Consider the following 21,284-nt stretch of genomic DNA (forward strand, 5'->3'; position numbering starts at 1 on the left):
TTTATATTCTGGTCAGTGAGCAAAAAGTGAAAAGGAAATTAGAGCATAGCCATGTTTACTAAATGTATAAGCAACTTCTGTTTGAGGTCCATACAAGGACCAAGCTTCCCAGAATAAGTGACATCTAAAATTTGGGCAAACTGACATCAGCCAGCTTTTGACCTACAAATTTTATGTTAGTTTGAGAGAAGGCAAGAATTATGATGTGCACCAACCAAATAGCAGTTTTCATTTTAGTTATGAAGCTAGCTATAAGTAATAACCCTTTATGATAAAAATAAATATCTATTGTATACATGTGTGGGTGTGTATATATATATATATATATATATGTATACATATACATATATATATATATATATGTATATATGTTTATGTATATTTTCATGTATCCGCACGGAGAACATGGATGAGTTCAGAGAATCCTGCATAGCACAAAGCACATATCACATAGTGTATCATGTAGCATAGCTCTAAGTGTTAAGTATTTCATGTTTAATAATAACCTGGACAACATAATACCGAATTTGACAAGCTTGAAGGAAGATGGTGATATTCATAACCAGCAGGGTATAAGACACTGAAATAATAAAACATCAGCTATATTTACAAGGACAACAAAATGACTAGCCAATTTAGTGTACTGGTCATTTCAGGGAAATAACTGCAAATTTAGTGAGCTAAGATAAAAATGAAAAAACATGCCAGTTATTTAATGGTCTGATTTCTGTCAAAGTGGCAGTCCTCCAGAGAAAGTCAAATCAAATATGCTGGGTTAACATTGCTGATATCAGCCTGTTCATTTGATATTTGAGTCTTTTTCATAAAAGTGCTGCACAAAATGTATTTTTAAATCTCTGCCTTTTAAGCTCTTTGATTGCTTGGTTCCCTGGCAAGTGGGAAGTGTTTACACTTTAGGTTCGTCAGTCTTTTACTGTAATGAATTAGAATAGTTGAAAACCAAAAAAAGGAAAAAGAAGTTGAGTTGGTTAGCTGTTGTAATATTCATGACTTAAATAAAGTATTGTAAATGTAATTTTGATCTTTAGGTCACTAAAGGTATCTTTTGGAAAAGGACAAAAACAAAAAGAAATGCTCTCAGTCCAATTTAAATTTGTTCTTTAGTGATAGCATATGCACAGACTTGTTACCCATCTTGAAAGAGACCCTCTGAGCAAACTGTTAATTTGGAGTTTATGGATATAGGCAATTTGGGGTAAGATGAACAAACATAGTCTATTATTCTTTATCATCTTCATCCTACTTTTTATATCTTTTTTGCCATGATGTTTACATAAATTTTGCTATGAAAAATATACAATGGATTAGGCCACTGCCTCCCTGATGTGCATTTAATCACTTGAGAATCCTGTTAGGCTACAGATTCTAATTCCGAAGGGCTAGAGTGGGGCCCGAGATTCTGCATTTCTAATGAGTCTCACCGATGCTGCCTGTCCACACTGAATTGCAAGGAGATCTCTCTCCCTCACATACACACACACACAGAGTCAGGTGCCAGGGTTGAGTTACACACCTCAATTTGGAAGTCCAGCTGTCCTTCCCAATTGTGGCACAGTCTCATCACTGGGCCATCCAAGGCCTTTCTTGTTTTATTTATCAGCACATTTTCTTTACCTTCTCTCCCTTCTCAGTGCTTTAATTCTGAGAATCCCATTGTATAAGATGTCTCTCCCTGAAAGTTTATCTTCCTTGATGCTCTTTGGATAATTGGCACTTGCTGTATACACTAATGTTTAGATTGAATTTAAAAGAATTCCATCCTCCCACACAAAAAAAGTAACATAGCAAACAGCAAACAGAGTGTACATGTTTTCTTTATACACTACATGCTTGAAGTGGGCATCAACAGTTTGAAAAAAACAGAATGACAAACCATTAAATATGTATAATTAGAAACCATTTTATTTATTTTTAACCTCAGTTCTAAGCTTCAACCACTGTGGTTCAGGCTCTCAGCCTCTGAGATGATGTATTATTTTTTTTTTCTTCAGCAATGACATAGTGAAGCCCTTTCAGTATGATCTTGGTTGTTATACTAGGTGGGATGAGTCTTATAGTGAAATTACATGTTCAGTGTCAAGCAGTGAGTCAGTGATGGAGCCAGCCTTGGGACTGTGCATAGACAGTTTTCTCTTTCTCTATATGCATGTGGTATTGAATTGTGGATTGGATGATTGTATGGGATGGTTCAATCTGAATCTGTTTTTTTCTTTCTTTTTATGGCTATACCTGCAGTACATGGAAGTTCCTGGGCTAGGGTTCAAATTGGAGCTGCACCTGAGGCCTACACCACAGCCACAGCAACACCGAATCTTAGCCACATCCACAACCTATTCCACACCTTGCATTAAGCCACTGAGTGAGGCCAGGGATCAAACCTGCCTCCTCACAGAGACAATGTTGGGTCCTTAACCCACTGAGCTACAATGGGAATTCCCATAGACTTGAATCTTTATCTGAATTATAAAGAGTTTACAAAGTGAAGGGAGAACTAGCTACCTTTAAAATGAAACTTGGTGTCAGTCTTTATTGAGCATATACAATGTACAAGATATGCTATAAAAGGTATAATCTAAAAGTTCTAAAACATACTGTCAAAGTTTTCTGGATCGTATGTTTTGCATCAAGGTATATAACCCTCCTGATTTTCAGCTCAGATCTAATGGGTTCTTATACTTCATAAATGTTTTAAAATACAGCTGAATATATATGGTACATGTGTTTAGTTTTATTCAAAATCTCAATAATGTAAGAAAATGAAATTCTCTCATTTCTTCTTCAATAAACAGGTTAAAAAATGACTGTTCTCTATAACTTAGTGTTAGTATCCTGTAATGTCTTTCCTTTAGCAGTTCCCTGCTGGTCCAGTGGTTAAGGATACAACATTGTCACTGTGGTGTTTTGAGTCACTGCTGTGGTGCAGGTTCAATACCTGGCCCAGGAACTTCCACATGCCTTAGGTGCAGAAAAAAAAAAAAAAAAATCCTGCTTTTAGTATCTGCTTTCAGAAATAAATTGTTTGTCAAATTTCCATTAAGCTGGAGGTGAAAAATTAATGAACCACTTACTTCAGATATTTCAAAACTAATGCAAATCTATTAGTCATGCTGTACAAAAAAATCAAAGATTTTGGTATGTTCAATTACTGTTTAGGTTTCACTCACATTTAACTTTTAAATACATTGTTTCAGATGCTTAATAGAGCATTCAAGAGAAAAAAGGAATGCTGTTACTGATTTTTTATTAACTTATAAATACATCTCAAAGATAGTTTTATTTATATAAATTTTTTCCCCACAAAACATAATTTTAGAGCAAAGTTAATTAGTGAGTTGATGGTGATGGGTGAGTTTTGAAGGTTTTGAGAGTAGTCAGCTAGGGAGAAAGCACTAATGTATAACAAGCACAGGATTCATAGAATTCTGTTTTATTTTTCAGTTGTACTTCTCCATTTTCTAGGCACTCAGAAAACCAGTAAGACCGAGTCATTGAAACTACTTTTCAAGGATTGTTAATCCATCCCCCTTACCTCCTTCCCTGGCTCTCTCTTTTCATTTCCTTCCTTCTTTCTTCCCTTCTTTCTTTCCTTCCTCCCTCCCTCCCTCCTTCCCCTCCTCCCTTCCATCTTTTCCTTTCCTCTTCCCTCTCTCCCTCCTCCCCCTGCTCACTTCCTTTCTTCCTTCCTTCCATCCATCCATCAATCCTTGAGCTGCTGTTAGATCCTGGCAATGTGCTGGGTATTGTGTGTCATTCAGTGATGTGGAAGACTTTATCCTTTTCCTGAAGGAATTTAGAGCTTAGAAGGGAAAACCAGAGTGTTTTTACATAGTGATAACATTAGTGAGAAACAGCAAGCACTAGAAAACAACAACAGCAACAACAACAACAACAACAACGAAAAGTTGGGATTGGAAAGAACTATATAGTTCAGACACGTGATCCATGAAAAGAGAAAGTCACGTGGAAGGACTGGCTTCAGCAAAAACATGGAGGATATAAATCACAGAACATGTGGGGGGGGGCAGCTGAAGTTTTAGCAAAAGATGCATATAGAGGAGTGACAGGAAATAATATTGGAAATATAAGGTCTGAGATTTTGAAGGGCCTCGAATGGCAAGTTTATTAAAAGAAGTTTAGTATTTGAACTGGGGAGAGGTGCAATCATGCAGCATTATAGGAAATTTTGTGTTGGCAACATGTTAACACCTAACATCCATGAAAACTGCAGAATAACAGATTGCACGTTTCTCATAAATACTCTTTCACTGTCTCATGTACACTTTAGGTTTCAAAGTTAATGGCTGAGGGAGAAAATACATGCTGGGAGAGCCAGAGCGAGATGGCTATATCAGGACCTCCCAGGTGCTGAGTGAGACACACTGTGCCTTGAGATATTAATCACTGTGCCTCCAGGTGCAGCCTGGAGCACCTGCGACTCAGGAATGGTCACTGTCTGAGAACATCTTCTTTATGGTCTGAAAATCGCCTTCACTTGACTTTAGCAGGTTGCACGACTCCTAGCATCTTCTTTGTGAGCCATGCAAGGCCTGAATTACAGACATTGAACCTGGACAGTTGCACAGAACCCACAATGAGAAGGGCCCACCCTTGATTCAAGGCTCTACTTTTGCTGTACTGAAATCTCTCCTACCTTGTGAAAAAGAAGTCCTACATTGCTATTTTGCTCTGGGCCCAGAAAATTATATAGCCATACTTGGCCCTATGACATAAAAATGTGGTCAAAATGTGCTATAATATATCCATATCAAAAGGGCTACAAAGTTATGAGCCCAGCTCTATGTTTATATCACAAAATTGATCCTAAGCTTAAATATTTTTTCTTCAAAGCTGTGACTTCTGTGACTGCCATAGGCCTAAGCTAAATATCCCATTATAGCATGGTGGTTTTCCTGAAGATAAACTAAGGAAACACTCCCAAAACATATTTTCTCATTTATAATCTGCCTCCTGGTATCTTTGATTTCTGTACCCCTGCAGTCCTATCAAATTAAATTCTGAGAAAACCTATGGCAATTATTTTACCTAATAAAAGTTCTGAAAAATATAATTCTGTGTTTTCAAATACTGTTGGCAGCCTATTAGGGTCATTTTGTGGTATATTTCCTTTTCTGACTCAGTAAAAATATATCAACTGAATAAATATATATGTATTTTGTTTTTTCCTTATGCAGAGTTTATTCTCGCCATTCTCTTTATTCTGAGCACTTGTGTATTTTTCTCTTACTTGTTAATCATAGTTATTTCTCTCTTTATTTTCATTTAAATTTTATTTTTCAAAGTTCTAAATGAATATAAGTAGATGTTTCTACAAAGATTAATTTATAAAAATGTGTCACCTTCCTCCAACCTTCCCTGTATCTGTCTCCACACTCTCTGTGTCCCAAAGGCAAGCATTTAATTACTTTCAATATTTTTAGTTACCTTTTTTTTCATATTTACATCTCTCCCTCTCAAGAGTATGTTTAAGAGTTAAATTCATTTTTCAGTTGTATCTATTATATTGACTTACCATCTGAAAGATAAAGATTTAATTTGGTTTCATAAGTTCCCATGCACCATCATCCCTGACTTTCACTTTTTTCTTTCTTTTCTTTTTTTTTTTTTTTTTCTCCTTTTTATGGCCGCACCTGCAGCCTATGGAAAGTCCCAGGCTAGCCGTTGAATCGTAGCTACAGCTGCTGGCCCATGCTACGGCTACAGCAACACAGAATATGAGCTGTGTGTACACCACAGATCATGGCAACACCAGGTCCCTGACACACTGAGTGAGGCAGGGATCCAACCTGCATGTACTAGTCAGATTCATTTCCACTGCACCACAATGGGAACTCCCCCTTTTCTTTTATCTTTTTTTGTTAAAGAATGATATCAACATTATTATTTTTTAATTTTATGGCCACACCTGCAACATACAGAAGTTCCCCAGCCAAAGACTGAATCTGAGCCATAGCTGTGACCTACATATACCACACCTGTGGCAATGTTGGATTCTTTAACCCATTGAGCCTGGCCAAGGACTGAACCCATACCTCCGCAATGATCAGAGCCATTGCAGTCTGATTCTTAAGCCATTGTGCCACAGCAAGAACTCCAAAAGTCATGACCACGTAGATGTTATTCATGATATACAACAGTTGCATTTCTTTCTCAAATTTCACGCTTTGAAACTTAGTTGTCTTATTTTATAGACTTCCAATTTTTTGTGTATATCTAGAACCTCTTCCAATGCTAATTATCTGATCTTTTTTTTAAGGGCTGCACCCACAGCAAATGGAGGTTCCCAGGCTAGGGGTTGAATTGGAGCTGTGGCTGCTGTCCTACACCACAGCCACAGCAATGTGGGATCCAAGCCTCGTCTGCGACCTACACCACAGCCATGGCAACACCAGATCCTCATTCTACTGAGAGAGGCCTGGTATCAAACCTGTATCCTCATGGATGCTAGTCAGATTTGTTTCTGCTGAGCTATGATGGAAACTCCTCTCTGATCTTGCTATAAATATTTTCTCAATACACAAAGACACATCTGTATTCCCATTATGTTTATCCTCATGGAGACCTTCCTCTTGAGCTCACTAGGTCTCTTATCCTTGCTAGGTCTGCTGCACATGTGCCTCTTTAGGATTGTCCTTTGTGGAGAGCTCCTACTTAAGATTTGCAACATTAAGTTGATTGGAAGTACATGGGTGGGATGTATTGACTGATAGGTTTTAATGTAGGATGTCTTGGGGGAGTTGTTTTATAAGTAGACTTCCAGATTTTCAGTATTTTTCCATATTCTCCATGGCCCTGGTCCCATTCACTACAAGTGCATTTTCTCTTGCTCTACCTGGAAGGAAGGATTCTGGCCACTGGGAAAGTAAGACATCTGGAGTCTCAGCAGTCATAACACTGTCCCATTTAAAGTGTGAGAGTCACATTTCCCTATGTCTGGGGTCCCCCTGTTCAGCACCCCACATTTGGTCTCTGCCAGAGGGAGGGAGGAACAGACATTTTTCATGTTTACTGAATGAGTGAAGGGTTCAGAAGAGACCCTTTCACAATCAGAATTTCATCAAACCTTCCTGTTTCCAGTCCCTCTGTTACCCTTATTTTAATATGTAGCTGGTATTACCAGTTCCTAAACCGTTCTGTGCTCCTGTGATAACAAACTGCTTTGCTTTTCAGCTTCCCATTTCTTCTGGCTTAGGTTTTGGTCTCCTTAATCTGTTACATTATTTGACACATACTCATCTGCTTTCTAGATTCTAGAATCTTATTACTAGTGTCTCTCCTATTCCCTTGGCCCCTGTGGATTTATGTGTTCTTATCCCTTTGGTATCATTTCAGTGGTGAGTGGAAGTAAATGCCTGTGTACAATCTGCCATCATTAATGAGGATACATAATAGTATTTGGACTGAAATTTTATTATGAAGTATCTCAACTCATTTTTAATAAGTAGACAGAGAAAAAGGAATAAACAAATAACTAAAACTGCTCACAATTTAAATACTTATTACAAAAAATTCTGCTCTTCAAGTGTTTTTAACTTCTGTTTACTAAAGATTCTGCTCTTTCTCTTTTGAATACAGATGGAAGCTTTAGGCAAAACCGATCAAACCTCACCTCTCTACTAGTACAGCCCGTCTCAGCATCTCTCATTGCAAAACTTATCTCTTCACCGAAAGCTACAACTACAAACAATGCCTGTACCCCTCTAGAACTTCCGAATAATGGTAACGTATTTAATGCTATTCCGTGTGTCTTATAGTTTCTGATTACTTTTAACCTCTGCAGTTGACATGATGAGGATTATTCCTTTAAAAAATATTTTTAATGAGATTAGCATTTATTTTTGTTCTCTGGCCCTTTAAGGGACATTTTTTGAAAGTAATTTTGGTAAAGACTGAGAGTTGGCCAAACTGAGAGATGAAAAAAAGAAGAAAAGCGTTTTGAACTGCAACAAAGTAAAGCAGCTTTACAAATAAAGCATTTTGTACATTCATGAAAATCTGCTTAACATAGCTTCTCAGTTTCAGCTTCAGCAGTCTTGTTGCCTGCCAAGATTCAGTGGATAGCAGTCAGCTATCTGGGGTATGAAGTCTTTTAGTAGAAAGCATTAAAGCCTAATTCCTGCAATTGACTAAAAAATCCCTCTGTCTTTACGCATCATTGCCCGAGAGATGCTTCTCATACTGCAGTGCAGTTTGTCAGGCCTTGTTGGACCACATAGGATAAAACTGAAGTAGTTAAGCTATCTGTGGCGGGATGAAAGTCATGGGCTGCATCTTATTTCTGCCTCCAGCTTCAGCATTAGACTTCTAAAGAAGAAACTCTCTTTACATATTGTTAAATTTGTATCTAGTCACTGTGAAATTCAACTTGAGGGCTCTGTTTTTGTGTCTAGACCCAGAGGCTTGACTACCCAAGTTTCATCTCATCTGTTTTCTCTTGACAACAAAAGCATAAAAAAACAAAAATAAAAAAGAAAGGACAAAGTTTTGAAAAAGGCTTTGGAAAAACCCCCTGAATGTATTCAGAATTGCCCTTTGTTAGAGATGTATGCCTTCAAAAGTTCCGTAGATTGAGAGCCTCCTAAACTGATTATTGATCGGATGTAGTGAGAACTATACAAAACAGTGCTAAACCTATGTCCTCAACACAGGAAAAGAGAAGCTCTTGAGGAGTTTTTGTTTTGTTTAGTTTTTTTTCTGTCTTCTATTTGTAATCCCACAAATTGATCATGATCTCTATTTGTCAAAATACATCAATAATATGATAATAATAGTTTACTTTGTAGGAAAAACACAGGACATTGAAAAGCCCAAATTTAAGACCAGATTTAATCAACTGATTGATTTCAGTGACCATTCAGAGCCCCTAAAGTGTTCTAGCCACTGTCCTGCCCTCAGTGAGCTGACAGTCCCCAGGCCAGCTCTATGACTGCTCACAGATTGCCTTGCTGCACAAGCCCTATGTGTCTGCATCTACAGAAAGATAACTAACCTTCTAGCACCTCAGGTTGTTCTGAGAATCAAATTAGGATGTATAATCAAATACTTTTCTATGCTGTAAAATGTTATGTTAGCGAGTATCTTCCTTCTCCCGTAACTATATCAATTTTCTTCAAATATTTTAGATGTCTACATAATAATAGCTCAGTCAAGCAAAATGCCACATCTTTACAATAAGCTGGCAACATGTTCAGAGCTTAGAGGAAAAATTGACTTGTATTCTGAAACCTTTTGATAAACTCCATTGTTAAAGAAGCAGTAAGATAGGCTTGTTTTCTAAGCAATTATGCCATATCAACTTTTCCTCATGGATGTAGTGATTGTTATTGGCTTCAGAGAATTTCAGGCAGAAATATATTTCAATCAAGATATTTCATGTTCTAGTGGATCCTTCTTTCATCATTTTTTTTTCAGTATGGAATATTACATTTTGATTTTCCAAATACTGATTGAGCAGTCTGAATCATTACATTTAAACTGACGTTAAATGTAGGAAAAATGTCCCTTTAACCAAGGGTTTAGACAATAGTACTCATGATACAAACAAGATAATTAACTTTTAAGTTTTCTCATAAACACAGAAATCCATTTTTTGCTCTCTGTAGTATGTATCAGAATGGGACATTGAAAGGGATACACAATTGAAATGCTATGTTTTTGACCAGTAAGAGCAACACTTGTAGTTTATGGATAAAACACATAATTTGAAGCATATTATAATTAAATCTGACTGTTGAACCTTATAAGTATGTTTGAGTTTTAGCTGTAATGTAGAAAAATCTTCACTCAAAATTTTGGACAGGATTGCATTAGAAATATGTGTGTAAATCAATCATTTATCTTACTCATTTAGCCCTTTATACATACACTTAAGTAGAATTCTCTGTTGTCTAGATAGCAAGGTAGTACAATTTGCCTACCATATTCACTGTTCCCCATTTTGAACTATTGCCAACATTTCCCAGCAACATAAAATGAGTAGGTTTGCCAATATCTTAGGCTGCAGAAGTAGATCCTGACTGGCTTGAGTCTATTGGCAGGGCATATCATATCAACCATGTGATGATAGTTGTTTTAACAATGATGTAAGATTTTCCAAAAGGAAACATGACAATTTCTGGACTTTGTGTAATGACTCACTTCAATACTAGAGCTGAACAAGAAAACATGTAGCCCTAGGATCTTTCACTAGTCTTTTTAGGACTTTGGGGGTATAATAGTTGAATACGGAGCCAACACAAGGAAAGGCTAAGTGAATCATGTGGTGAGAGAGCATGTGAGAGAGACTGACTCTTGTCCACATCATTTGATGCCTAATTAAAGCATTGTCTGAAGCCAAATCTACTGATTTAGCCATATATGAGTCAACACATTTCTTTTTTTTCTATCAACTTATATGCAACTTTTAGTTTCTTGCAAAAAAAAAGCTATCTAACTGTTATTGTAAAACTTAAACTAAACCAAGGAATTAAGTATCTGCATACATGAATAGACTCAGCAAAGTTAAGTGCAGAAGATAGCATTTGTATAGCACATCTTGGGAGAACTATGAATATTGTATGAGGAAAGGAAAAAGAAGCATGACAAGGGTTCTTGCCCAAATATATACAGATTATTTTCATTGCCTAGATAACTTGATACTGAAATCATTTAATTTTCCAGGGCCTTACTTTTTGTAGGTCTTACCCCTTAATCTTACATATTGTCAATCTTTCTCCATGAGAGTCAATCAATATATGGAAATTTACATTTTCAGATATCAATCTGAGCTTGCTTTTAAAAACTGTGGCTGCCCATGAGTAGAAACCTAACTGCTTTCTCCTAAAGATGCCCAATTTCATCAGGAGGTAGTCAGAGCAGTAGTTGTCCGTTTCTCCCACAGTTAAAGTCTCCAACTCTAGAAGGGGAGATTGAGGCAGAATAATAACTCAGGTAGCCAGTGTAGGAGCATGGGCTTCTATGCCTTCTTTGATATGGCTATTGATTAACATTTTTGGTTTAAGAGCTCCAGGGAGTAACATTCCCACAGGACTTGTTTACTATAGGGAGTGAACCTACACCCAGATGGACATTAATTCCTAGCACCCTGTGACAAAGAAACCATAAAACTCATGGGACATTTCTACCCCTAAAGCCTTTGTTAGACAAGGACTGATATAGGTAACTGGGCAAGGCCCAATGGGAGAAAACCACATCTTTCTGGAACCCACATTTGTACCCCCCCTATCCTTAAGGGATAAAAACCCCTATAGGACAATAGAGAGTGGGGGTTCTTCTCCCCTCTTCCAGCAGCCCTGGGAGCTATTTGCTTTCCTGTAATAAAGACTTTGCTTGCTTGCCAAAAAAAATAAAAAATAAAAAAATGAAAAAAATGAAAACTGTGGTTGTAGTGAAAAAAAATGAGAGGAGAAAGTATAAAATCCATTAATGTAACTTAGAGTGGAAAGTATTGATGAATCACGTTTAAAGAAATGTTTTAATATCTTTAATTACTTTAGATAAATAGAAAGTTTACTTACCATAATGCATAAAACTTAATGTTGTTAGTGATGACAAATTTTCACATAAATAAATTTGGATCATATATCTTCAAATGGATGTATGTTCATAGTCATATATAGCTATTTCCCTATTCACAATTTTATATATTTTTCATTCAAAATTATTTTTATAAAAATAATATGCCTTTTAATGTTTATACTTTTTAAATATTTCAAATGAATTTTGAAGATGCATATTTTTAATTTAACACCTACTTGAAAGTATGCATTATTATCATTTCTTGAGTAGAAATGTAGAAATATATGTTTAACATGTTATCTACAAATTGTGGCTATTCTGAAATTTATTGGCAAATAATACGTAGTAGCTTTTTTTTTTTTTTTCCCCTAAGGCCACACTTGTGGCATATGGAAGTTCCCAGGCCAGGGTCTGAATCTAAGCTACAGCTGTGGCAATGCTGGATCCTTTAACCCTCTGCACTGGGCCAGGGATCCAACCCATGCCTCTGCAGTAACCTGAGCCTGAACCACTGCAGTCAGATTCTTAACCCATAGTGACACAGTGTGAACTCCTACATTATTAGCTTTTTTAAAAAAAAAAAAAATGCATTAACAAGAAATGTTAGTGCAGAAAAATCCAGCATTACTTCTTATTACACATGGGACTAATCAACCCATTCAGAGTAGCCCCAGTGCTGCTGCAAGTGAAAAGATTAGGGAACTAATTGTGCTATTCTAGTGAAAGAATGTCTTAAAATTGTGTGTGTGTGCTTGTATGTATGTTTGTGTGTGTGTGAAGTATATAATGGAGTGGTATGTATGTGACATGGTGTGGCTTTGGGAGACTTTGTAAAAGAGAGAATTCTTTAGTTCCCCAGTATATAAAAAGATAAATAAATAAAAGAATTGAAAACTTGTTTTAGAGCAGAGTGGGCTTTAATAACTACTGGCCATCAACATGTCAGGGGAATATTCAGAAGAACATAAAGAAAAATGTAATTTGTTCAGACATCTTCTATATAACATTCATGTGGTTATGATGGCCATTCTTTTTTTATAAAAAATAAATAAATAAATCAGTGAGTCAGACTACTGTAGGAAAGACTGATGGGTCTTGTGACTGACACAAGCTAAGATGTTAGGAATCACTAAACTGCACTGGTGACACCCCAATTTTATGGCTCTTCAAGCAGCCAGTTGCACAGTGAACCTAAGAGTCTGAGCTAGAAGCTGATAGCAGAGTAATCTGTAGAACTAAAGATCAGCCTTCATGAGCTGCCAGTCTGAAGTCCACGGACAAAAGGGAAAAAAAGCTTCAGAAATCACTTTGAAGGTCTGCTCATCAAGGGTCTTAAACAGAGTGAACGTAGGTGGGAAACCTATTGTCCAAAGTCCACAGAAAGTACAGTCAATTCTCTGTTTCCTGAGGAGTACAGGTTGGGTTATGGAGGGTGACACAGATCTGTCATTCACCAGAACTTCTCAGGTTTCCAGCTTTCTGTCTTGATAGTTCTGATCTAAGGAAATGATTCAGCTTAGATTCAGTGCAGAGTTTTGTTTGTTTGTTTGCTGGAGGACATAAAGACAATCTGAGACACACACCTTTAAGCAAAATTCTTTAACAAGTATTTTCCAATTTAATGTTTCTCAGCAATTTTTTTACAGTTTCTTGCATTCTTATCACATCATTTCTCAAGTACCTGTCACTCCTTCGAGATTATAGGAACTCCAGTTAAACTCTGTAGTTTACATATAAATCCATCAGAGCATACCCTATCTTATATTTTGAAGATCATTTTTTCACAATCCTTTTTTCATAATGACAATCAGTGTCATTTACTGTCTTAAAAACTGCCCAAAATCCCTTAATGCCTTTCTGGTTCTATATCCTGCTATTTCTTCAATGTATCCAAAACTTCTCCCTATTGTTCTATTTACTGTTATCTAGATATGTCTTGGAATTTTGTGTCTCTAAGTTGTAAAGTCCCAGTATATTATAGAACTCTACGAATGTGCCATCTCCCCCATAAAGGGACCTTTAGGTTCAACTCCAGTTGGAAGTACCCTTTGCTAACTGCCTCTGCCATGCTTTGAGCAGCTATTTGGTATCATGGTATCATACTCTTCTGAAGAAGAGATAAACAACTTGGATTTTCCTTAGAATGCATGTTTCCACTTTATTTCTATATGATTTCAATTCTTTCAGATTTCCTTTATAGCGAAGGAAATAATTAATCTCCCATGAGTATTTAAAAAGAATGTGTACTGTGTGGTTGTCAAGTGTAGATTTTTTTTGGTCAAGTGTAGAGTATTATACATGTCCATTTAGACGAAATCTCTTAATCAGTTCATTTGAATATTCTGTATCTATTTTTACTGCTAAAATCTCCCACTATGGGTACTGATTTATTTTATATTTTTAGCATTTTTTTCTTTTATTAAATTTTATATACTTTTTAAAATTTCCTCAATACATTATTTTTTTTTTTTACTGTACAGCATGGTGACCCAGTTACACATGTATGTATACATTCTTTATTCTCACATTATCATGCTCCATCATAATTGACTAGACAGAGCTCCCAGTGCTACACAGCAGGATCCCATTGCTAATCCATTCCAAAGGCAATAGTCTGCATCTAATAACCCCAAGTACCCCATCCATCCCACTCCCTCCCCCTCCCCCATGGCAACCACAAGTCTATTCTCCAAGTCCTTTGAGGTCCTTATTTAGGTGTTTGTAAATTTAAATATATCAAAACTTTGTAGTTTATTGAAGCACTTATCAGATGAAGTGATTTTCTTTCTTTTTCTTTTTCTTTTTTTTCTTTTTCAGCCACACCCACAACATATGGAAGTTCTTGGGCCAGGGATAAAATCTGAGCTGCAGCTGTGACCCATGCCACCGCTGTGGCAACATTAGATCCTTAATCCACTGTGCCACAGTAGGAACTCCTAATTGATTTTCTTTATGCATAAAATATGTGGCTTAAATTTGATCTGTTACGAATTTAGCTACATTATTATTTTTTGGTTAATATCTTTATGCTATGTCTTTTTTTTTTTTTTACACTTTCAATCTTTCTACATCTTTCTCTTTTGACATGTCCTTGATAATTTGAGCACCTAATTCATTACATTTAATGTGATTAATAATGTAATTATGGTTCTTTTTTTTCACCGTGATTTGGGTTTCTTCTTCCTACCATGTATTATGTTGTCTTTTTGTTTTATATCTTTCATTAATTTTAGATTTTTTTTGTCATTGTATTTTCCTCTACTATTTTAGAAGTTATAAATACTTTTTGCTTTCTTTTAGAGTTATCCTAGAGTTATAGCTTCTTAGGCATCTCTTCTGCTCTGCCCCATGCTTGGTCCTTTGGAAGGGAGTAGGTAGTGCTGCACTTTAGGATTCCTACTTTATGGAGGAAGAATGTCTTTTTTTTTAATTCTTATTTTTTATTTTTGTTTTCTTAGGGCCACATCTGGAGCACATGGAGGTTCCCAGGCTAGGTGTCCAATTGGAGCTGTAGCTGCCGGCCTACACCACAGCCACAGCAATGTGGGATCTGAGCCACATCTACGACCCACACCATAGCTCACAGCAAAACCAGATCCTTAACCCTCTAAGGGAGCCCAGGGATGGAACCCACATCCTCATGCTAGTTGGGTTCATTAACCACTGAACCATGAAGGGAACTCCCAAGAATCTCTTTTTTATTTAGAACAACCTTCTCCTTCTAACATGGACAGGCCTAGAGCTTTTTCTTCGGACTTTTGTATTCCACAAGACTATCAAGAATAAAAAGTTCTCCAGATTCAGTAAATGCCCTCAGGTTGAGAAACCACTTTATTGCTTTACTTATCTGGGTTCCCATCACAACTTATATGTTGATCTAGTAATTCCTTACTTACTTGCTATATCTTATATGCTATTGACAAGTTTTGCTGGATATTTTTTTTTAAACATTGTTAATTGTGTTCATTGGGAGGTTTGGTCTGAATATCTCAACTCAACATATTGCCAGAAATAGAGCTCTTCACCTCGTCTCCATTCATTTATTTCCTGGCAGTACAATATGGATGACTCTGTGATTATACCCACATTGGTTGACATATAAATCAGGTTGCCATCAGGAAATCAATACTGCACTAAAAATGTGCAATCCAAGAGAATTTAGTCAAGGGCCTATGAAGGAGTGTGGGATAATTGACTACCCCAAGGATAGTAATTGTTACCTGCCACTAAACCTGAAGGGCAAGAAGAGGGAGTAGTTATAGGAAGTGGCAAGTCCTTGAGTTGTAGGAGCTAGCAGTCTATAGTCTCTGTTAAGGAATGCAGTTACTGACAGCAGGTGCCCAGCCAGAGAGAGTGATGGAAAATAGTCTTTCTCTTACCCAACCTGCTGGTCATTGGTTGATACCTTCTGTTTACTAAATTGAACTTGAAGTCAAGTGTAAAGGAGTGAGGTAGATGTACTCCACAGAGGTGAGCCACCTTAGGCAAAGAACTGGGTAAAGGATGAACATAGCTTCAGGTGGACAAATGGAAAATGTACAGCACAGATATTGTTACAGATGACTAGTCTCCTGACTAATTTGATGCTCTGTGATATGTAGAATATTTGGGTAGAAAGATGCGGAAAATTATAGTAATCCATTTCACTACTATAAGGGATAAAAAGAGGTAAAAGCTATTTTTCCCCCCCTGGTGTTCACATTCTTCAGTATATCTTCCTAGTTAGATCATTTTAAAAGTTAAAAAGAATAGGGGAGTTCCCGTCGTGGCTCAGTGGTTAACGAATCCGACTAGGAACCATGGGGTTGCGGGTTCAGTCCCTGCCCTTGCTCAGTGGGTTAAGGATCCGGCGTTGCCGTGAGCTGTGGTGTAGGTTGCAGAGGCGGCACGGATCCCACATTGCTGTGGCTCTGGTGTAGGCCCCTAGCCTGGGAATCTCCATGTGCTGCAGGAGCGGCCCAAGAAATCGCAAAAAGACAAAAACAAAAACAAAAAGAATAGTAGTTCCCATCGTGGTGCAGTGGTTAACAAATATGACTAGGTTTTTTTGTGTGTATTTTTTGCTGTGCATTTTTTGTGTGTATTTTTTGCTGGTGGCAGGTTCAATCCCTGGCCTTGCTCAGTGGGTTAAGGATCTGGCATTGCGGTGACCTGTGGTGTAGGTCGCAGACACGGCTGGGATCCCGTGTTGCTCTGTCTCTGGCGTAGGCCGGCGGTTACAGCTCCGATTGCACCCCTAGCCTGGGAACCTCCATATGCCATGGGAGGGGCCCTAGAAAAGACAGAAAAAAAAAAAAAAAAAGAAGAAGAAGGATATTTCCTTAGGAGTTTCCGTTGTGGCTCAGCACTTAAAGAACCTGACTAGCATCCATGAGGATGCAGGTTTGATCCCTGGCCTCACTCAGTGGGTTAAGGATCTGGCATTGCCATGAGCTGTGGTGTAGGTCACAGATGCAGCTCGAATCCCATGTTGCTGTGGCTCTGGCATAGGCCTGTGGCTATAGCTTCAATTGGACTCCTAGACTAGGAACCTCTATATGCCATGGGTACAGCCCTAAAAAGGCAAATAATAATAATAATATTTCAATAAAATTTAAAATTTTCTTTCCAAATGCGTGCAAGCTCACAAGTGTGCATGCACGCATGGATTTGTCTGTGTGTGTATGTTCACTAAACTCTTGGGTTGGCTACTATTGCCTAAAAGTGTGTGGAAAGAGACCAGATAGTTTTTGTTCAATATCTGTATGCTAGTTTCAGATTTTCAGAACCAAAATTCTACAGTATTAAAGCAAATTTGAGGAGATTAATGCTACTCTTCTTTTTAAAATATAATTTCTATTATGCGTTAGAAAAGAATAAGCAAGACTATGAAAACAAGTCAACATATTTTGTATTCGTCATTCCATAACAAGACTGGATGCATTAGACAACGAACATTTATTTTTTCATGGTTCTAGAGGCAAAACTGAGCAGCCCAAACTCAGAGTGTGAGAAAATTAGGTTTCTGGTGAGAGCTCTCTTCCTGGCTTACAGACGATTGCCTTCTCTCTGAGTCCTTACATGGCCTTTCCTCTGTGCATACATGAGAGAGCAATGAATCTTCAGAGCCCCCTTCTTATAAGGACATCACTCCTACTGAATTAGAGTAACTTCTTAAATATAATTTAACTTTGATTACCTTCTTAAAGGCCTTATCTCTAAATATAGCTAAATTGGGGTTGAAGTCTTTAACATAGGAATTTTAAGGGGTGAAATTCAATACAGAACACATTTCTAACACCAGTAATGGTCACTATCAACCCCTTGATGTAAATTCCTCTAGATTTATATATAAATGTACCTATACATACTTATATGTATACACATTTGTGGAGCTTTTAATCTAATTAAATATATTTACTTTTTTTCCTGATAGTAAATTTGATGTTTTTTAGTATACAGATTATATATTAAGTTTTACTAATCGTTCCAGGCTTGTGTAGTGGGTTTATCCAAACCAACATCAAATATAGAAGTAAAAAAAAAAATGTTTCTTTTAATGTAGTATGATCCTCTTTTTCTTTTGACACTCGCTTGTCTCAGGGGGAAGATGCTTGTCCTGCATGTGTCTTATCATCTAATTTTGTGGGATGCTTCTTAGAGGTTTTATTTAATTAATTCTTTTATTTTATATTTCCTTGTAAACTTGAAATTAATTCTTAATGTTTGTATTAGAAAACTCATTATTGAGGTTTGAGGATAAAAAAAAAATTAAGGAACTTTTCTTGTAGCTGATGTTATTGTCAGTAAGCAGCATATGGTCAAGAATGCCCCACTGATTCATGTGAGGCAACATATAGTGGAAACATTTGGGTCTTAACACTACAAGAATCCTTTTCTATAAGGGCTACATTCACTGGAGGAAGGATTGAAAGGCACTTTCTGAGCAAATTCCAATATGGCAGAAAGAACATGATGTCTGGGAAGATCTGATATCAGTTTGTATACACTGGTATGGACATTCTAATTATTTGCTGCCAGTCCATTCTGAATGGCCAGGGTATAATCTATCAATTGACAAATATTTAAAATAAGATCTTTGTCTAGAACACATGATATGCAGCCGCTAGTGTTGGTTCAGAAAATTGTTTGGCAATAGGGAGATCCCATGTGGAAAAATGGAGCACCCAGAAAGCTATGCAAATTATGATAGCATATAATCCACAAGGATTTGTAACACAGATATTTAGGCAAGCACTTGGCAATTAGGAAAGATGTTAGCAGATAACAGAGCCCCAATCATCAAAATTGTGCTTCTAGAGCAGATTCCAGCCCTGGGGTGCAAGAAAATGGAATAAAATAAAAAGTAATTCAAATCCTCAATTCTAGAAGTTCTATTCTAAAGTACGTAGCCAAGAAAAGAGACAAGGGTACACAGAACAAGACAAATATCCAATGAAGATTAGGAACTTGAGGAAGAACTATGTCTAGGAAACCAACAGAAACTTAATTATTACAGCTGGGACTCAGTGGCAATTATTAGTCTCCAATTGCTCTGAATAAGATTGGGATTTTTCCTAGATACTGGGAATGCTTCCTCACAGTGCAGGTGGATATGAAGCTTTCTTAGCTATTGTGAAAAAAGATAACTGAGAACTGGTAGAGCCTTCATAATAACAACAAAAATACAAGGCAGAATTATCAAATAAATTCTGTAGCAGATACTTTTTTTTTTTTTTTTTTTTACATGATGAAATTTGGAACTGGAAAAAGGTAGCTGCTTTTATGTCTCTTATCTCTGACACCCCTCACCCTAGTTGAATACAAATGTTCTCTGAGTGGAACACATTTTTGTCATCTTGAAATTTTTTGAACCTCACATGTCACATTTAATGCTTCCATCCAAATATGGAACCTGAAAGACAGAAAACATTTAGTAAATGTGAGCTGGAAATGTTAAAGTAGCAATACATGCCCACATATACATGCACTGACTTTTTGAGTAATAAACTACATCCAAAGGTTCACCAAGATTTTCTAACTTCAAAACTATTTTTTTTTTTGTTATTTTGAAATACATTCAAACTTACAGAAAAGTTGCAAGAATAGCACAAAGAAATATTTTCCTCCACTACCCTATGGAAGTCTACAGAAATGATAAACATTTGCATCAGGGGAGTTCCTGTCATGGCTCAGTGGTAATGAACCTGACTGGTATCCATGAGGATGCATGTTCAATCCTGGCCCTGCTCAGTGGCTTAAAGATCCAGCGTTGCTGTGAGCTATGGTGTAGCTTGCAAACACAGCTTGGATCCAGTGTTCCTGTGGCTATGGTGTAGGTTGGAAGCTGTAGCTCCATTTCGAACCCTAGCCTGGAAACTTCCAAACGCCTCAGGTGAGGCCCTAAAAAGAATCTTTACCCCCCCCCAAAAAAAAACAAAGCAAAAGAAAGAAAATTTGCATCTGAATTGTCCCATAAACAATAACACTCTCCTGCAGAAACAACACAACTGTTGCAAATAGGAATTAAACACTGACGCATTTATTTATTTTTTTTAATTATTGTTTCTTTTCTTCAATAAATTTTACTGGAGTATAGGCTACCTTCAATGTTGTGTTTCAAGTGTACGGCAAAATGAATCAGCTACACATATACATATATATCCATTCTTTTTCAGATTCTTTCTCCATATAGTCTATCACAGAGTATTGAAGAGATTTTCCCAAGCTATATATTACACCCTGTTACTGATCAATTTTGTATATAGTCCTAACCTTATTTCTATTAGGCACTCTGTAGGCTCTATTCAAATTTTGCTAATTGTCCCAATAATGTCTTAAATAGCAAATAGATGTAAACTAGGGTCATGTGCTCTAAATTGTCAAATATCCCATTTTCTTCAACCTGGAACAGTTTCTACCTTTTTTGACTTTTATTTCTTTATCACCTTCAAAGTTTACCTGCTAGTTATCTTCAGAATGTTCTCCAGTCTGGGTGTATCTGATGTTTCTTTTGAATAAATTTAAGTTCTGAGGCTTTGGAGGCAATATGAAAGTGAAACTGTGTTTTGCCCATTGTTGATTTTAATTTGTCCCAGTACTGGTAAAGCTAAACTTTGATCTTGATTAGGGTCATGGCCACCAAATCTCATTAAAATTACCCTTTATTCATTTTTTATAATCAATAAGTATTTGAAATCATGAAAACATTTTACCCCCGCCATTTCTACCTTCACCTGCTAGTTTCCATATTCACTGATGTTTCTTGACCAAGTAGTCATTACCAAGATGATGCCAACAGTGACCTTCTAAGACTGTCATCCCTGCTTTTTAACTTAATTGGTCTTCTACTGTAAACAACTTTCTTTTTTTTTTTTTGCTATTTGTGTGTTTTATACCTATAAATAAACTGTCAATTTATCACATAACTAAGATTTTATTCCTAGTATATTCAATGAATTATAATCCTATTTTTATTTTGATAGTCAAATTGTCCCAGATTAGCCAGTAACAGCAACTTTTACTTGGATTCTGTGTCCTTTGTAACCTCCTCAGAATTCTTTGTGTATTTCTTTGGTTTTTTACTTAGCAAGGTGTACCAAATCCTGTTGTATTTGCATACCTCAACCCTGTTATCAACCATTTCTCAAATGATCCCTAGTTCCTGTGAGTGGAGCATTCTGTCTAGAAAACAAGATGTGGATGCTAAGTGTGCTCATTGCTATTGGAGTGTTACTTTTCTCAGGACC

The 21,284-nt window shown here is 36.8% G+C and overlaps 1 protein-coding gene across 12 annotated transcripts in view; it reads left to right on the plus strand.

Annotated features, from left to right (window-relative positions):
* Positions 1-21,284, plus strand: part of NAALADL2 (N-acetylated alpha-linked acidic dipeptidase like 2) — a 1,365,504-nt gene that overhangs the window by 964,473 nt on the left and 379,747 nt on the right. For all 12 annotated transcript variants that reach the window (XR_002338111.1, XM_021071192.1, XM_021071188.1 and 9 more), the window contains one exon: positions 7,615-7,758. Coding sequence is in view for 11 of the 12 variants with exons in the window: in XM_021071192.1 (XP_020926851.1) it covers positions 7,615-7,758 (144 nt within the window). In the remaining variant the exon portion in view is untranslated. The remainder of the gene's footprint in view (positions 1-7,614; positions 7,759-21,284) is intronic.

This window comes from Sus scrofa, chromosome 13, assembly GCF_000003025.6.
Source record: "Sus scrofa isolate TJ Tabasco breed Duroc chromosome 13, Sscrofa11.1, whole genome shotgun sequence".
Classification (NCBI taxonomy): Eukaryota; Metazoa; Chordata; class Mammalia; order Artiodactyla; family Suidae; genus Sus; species Sus scrofa.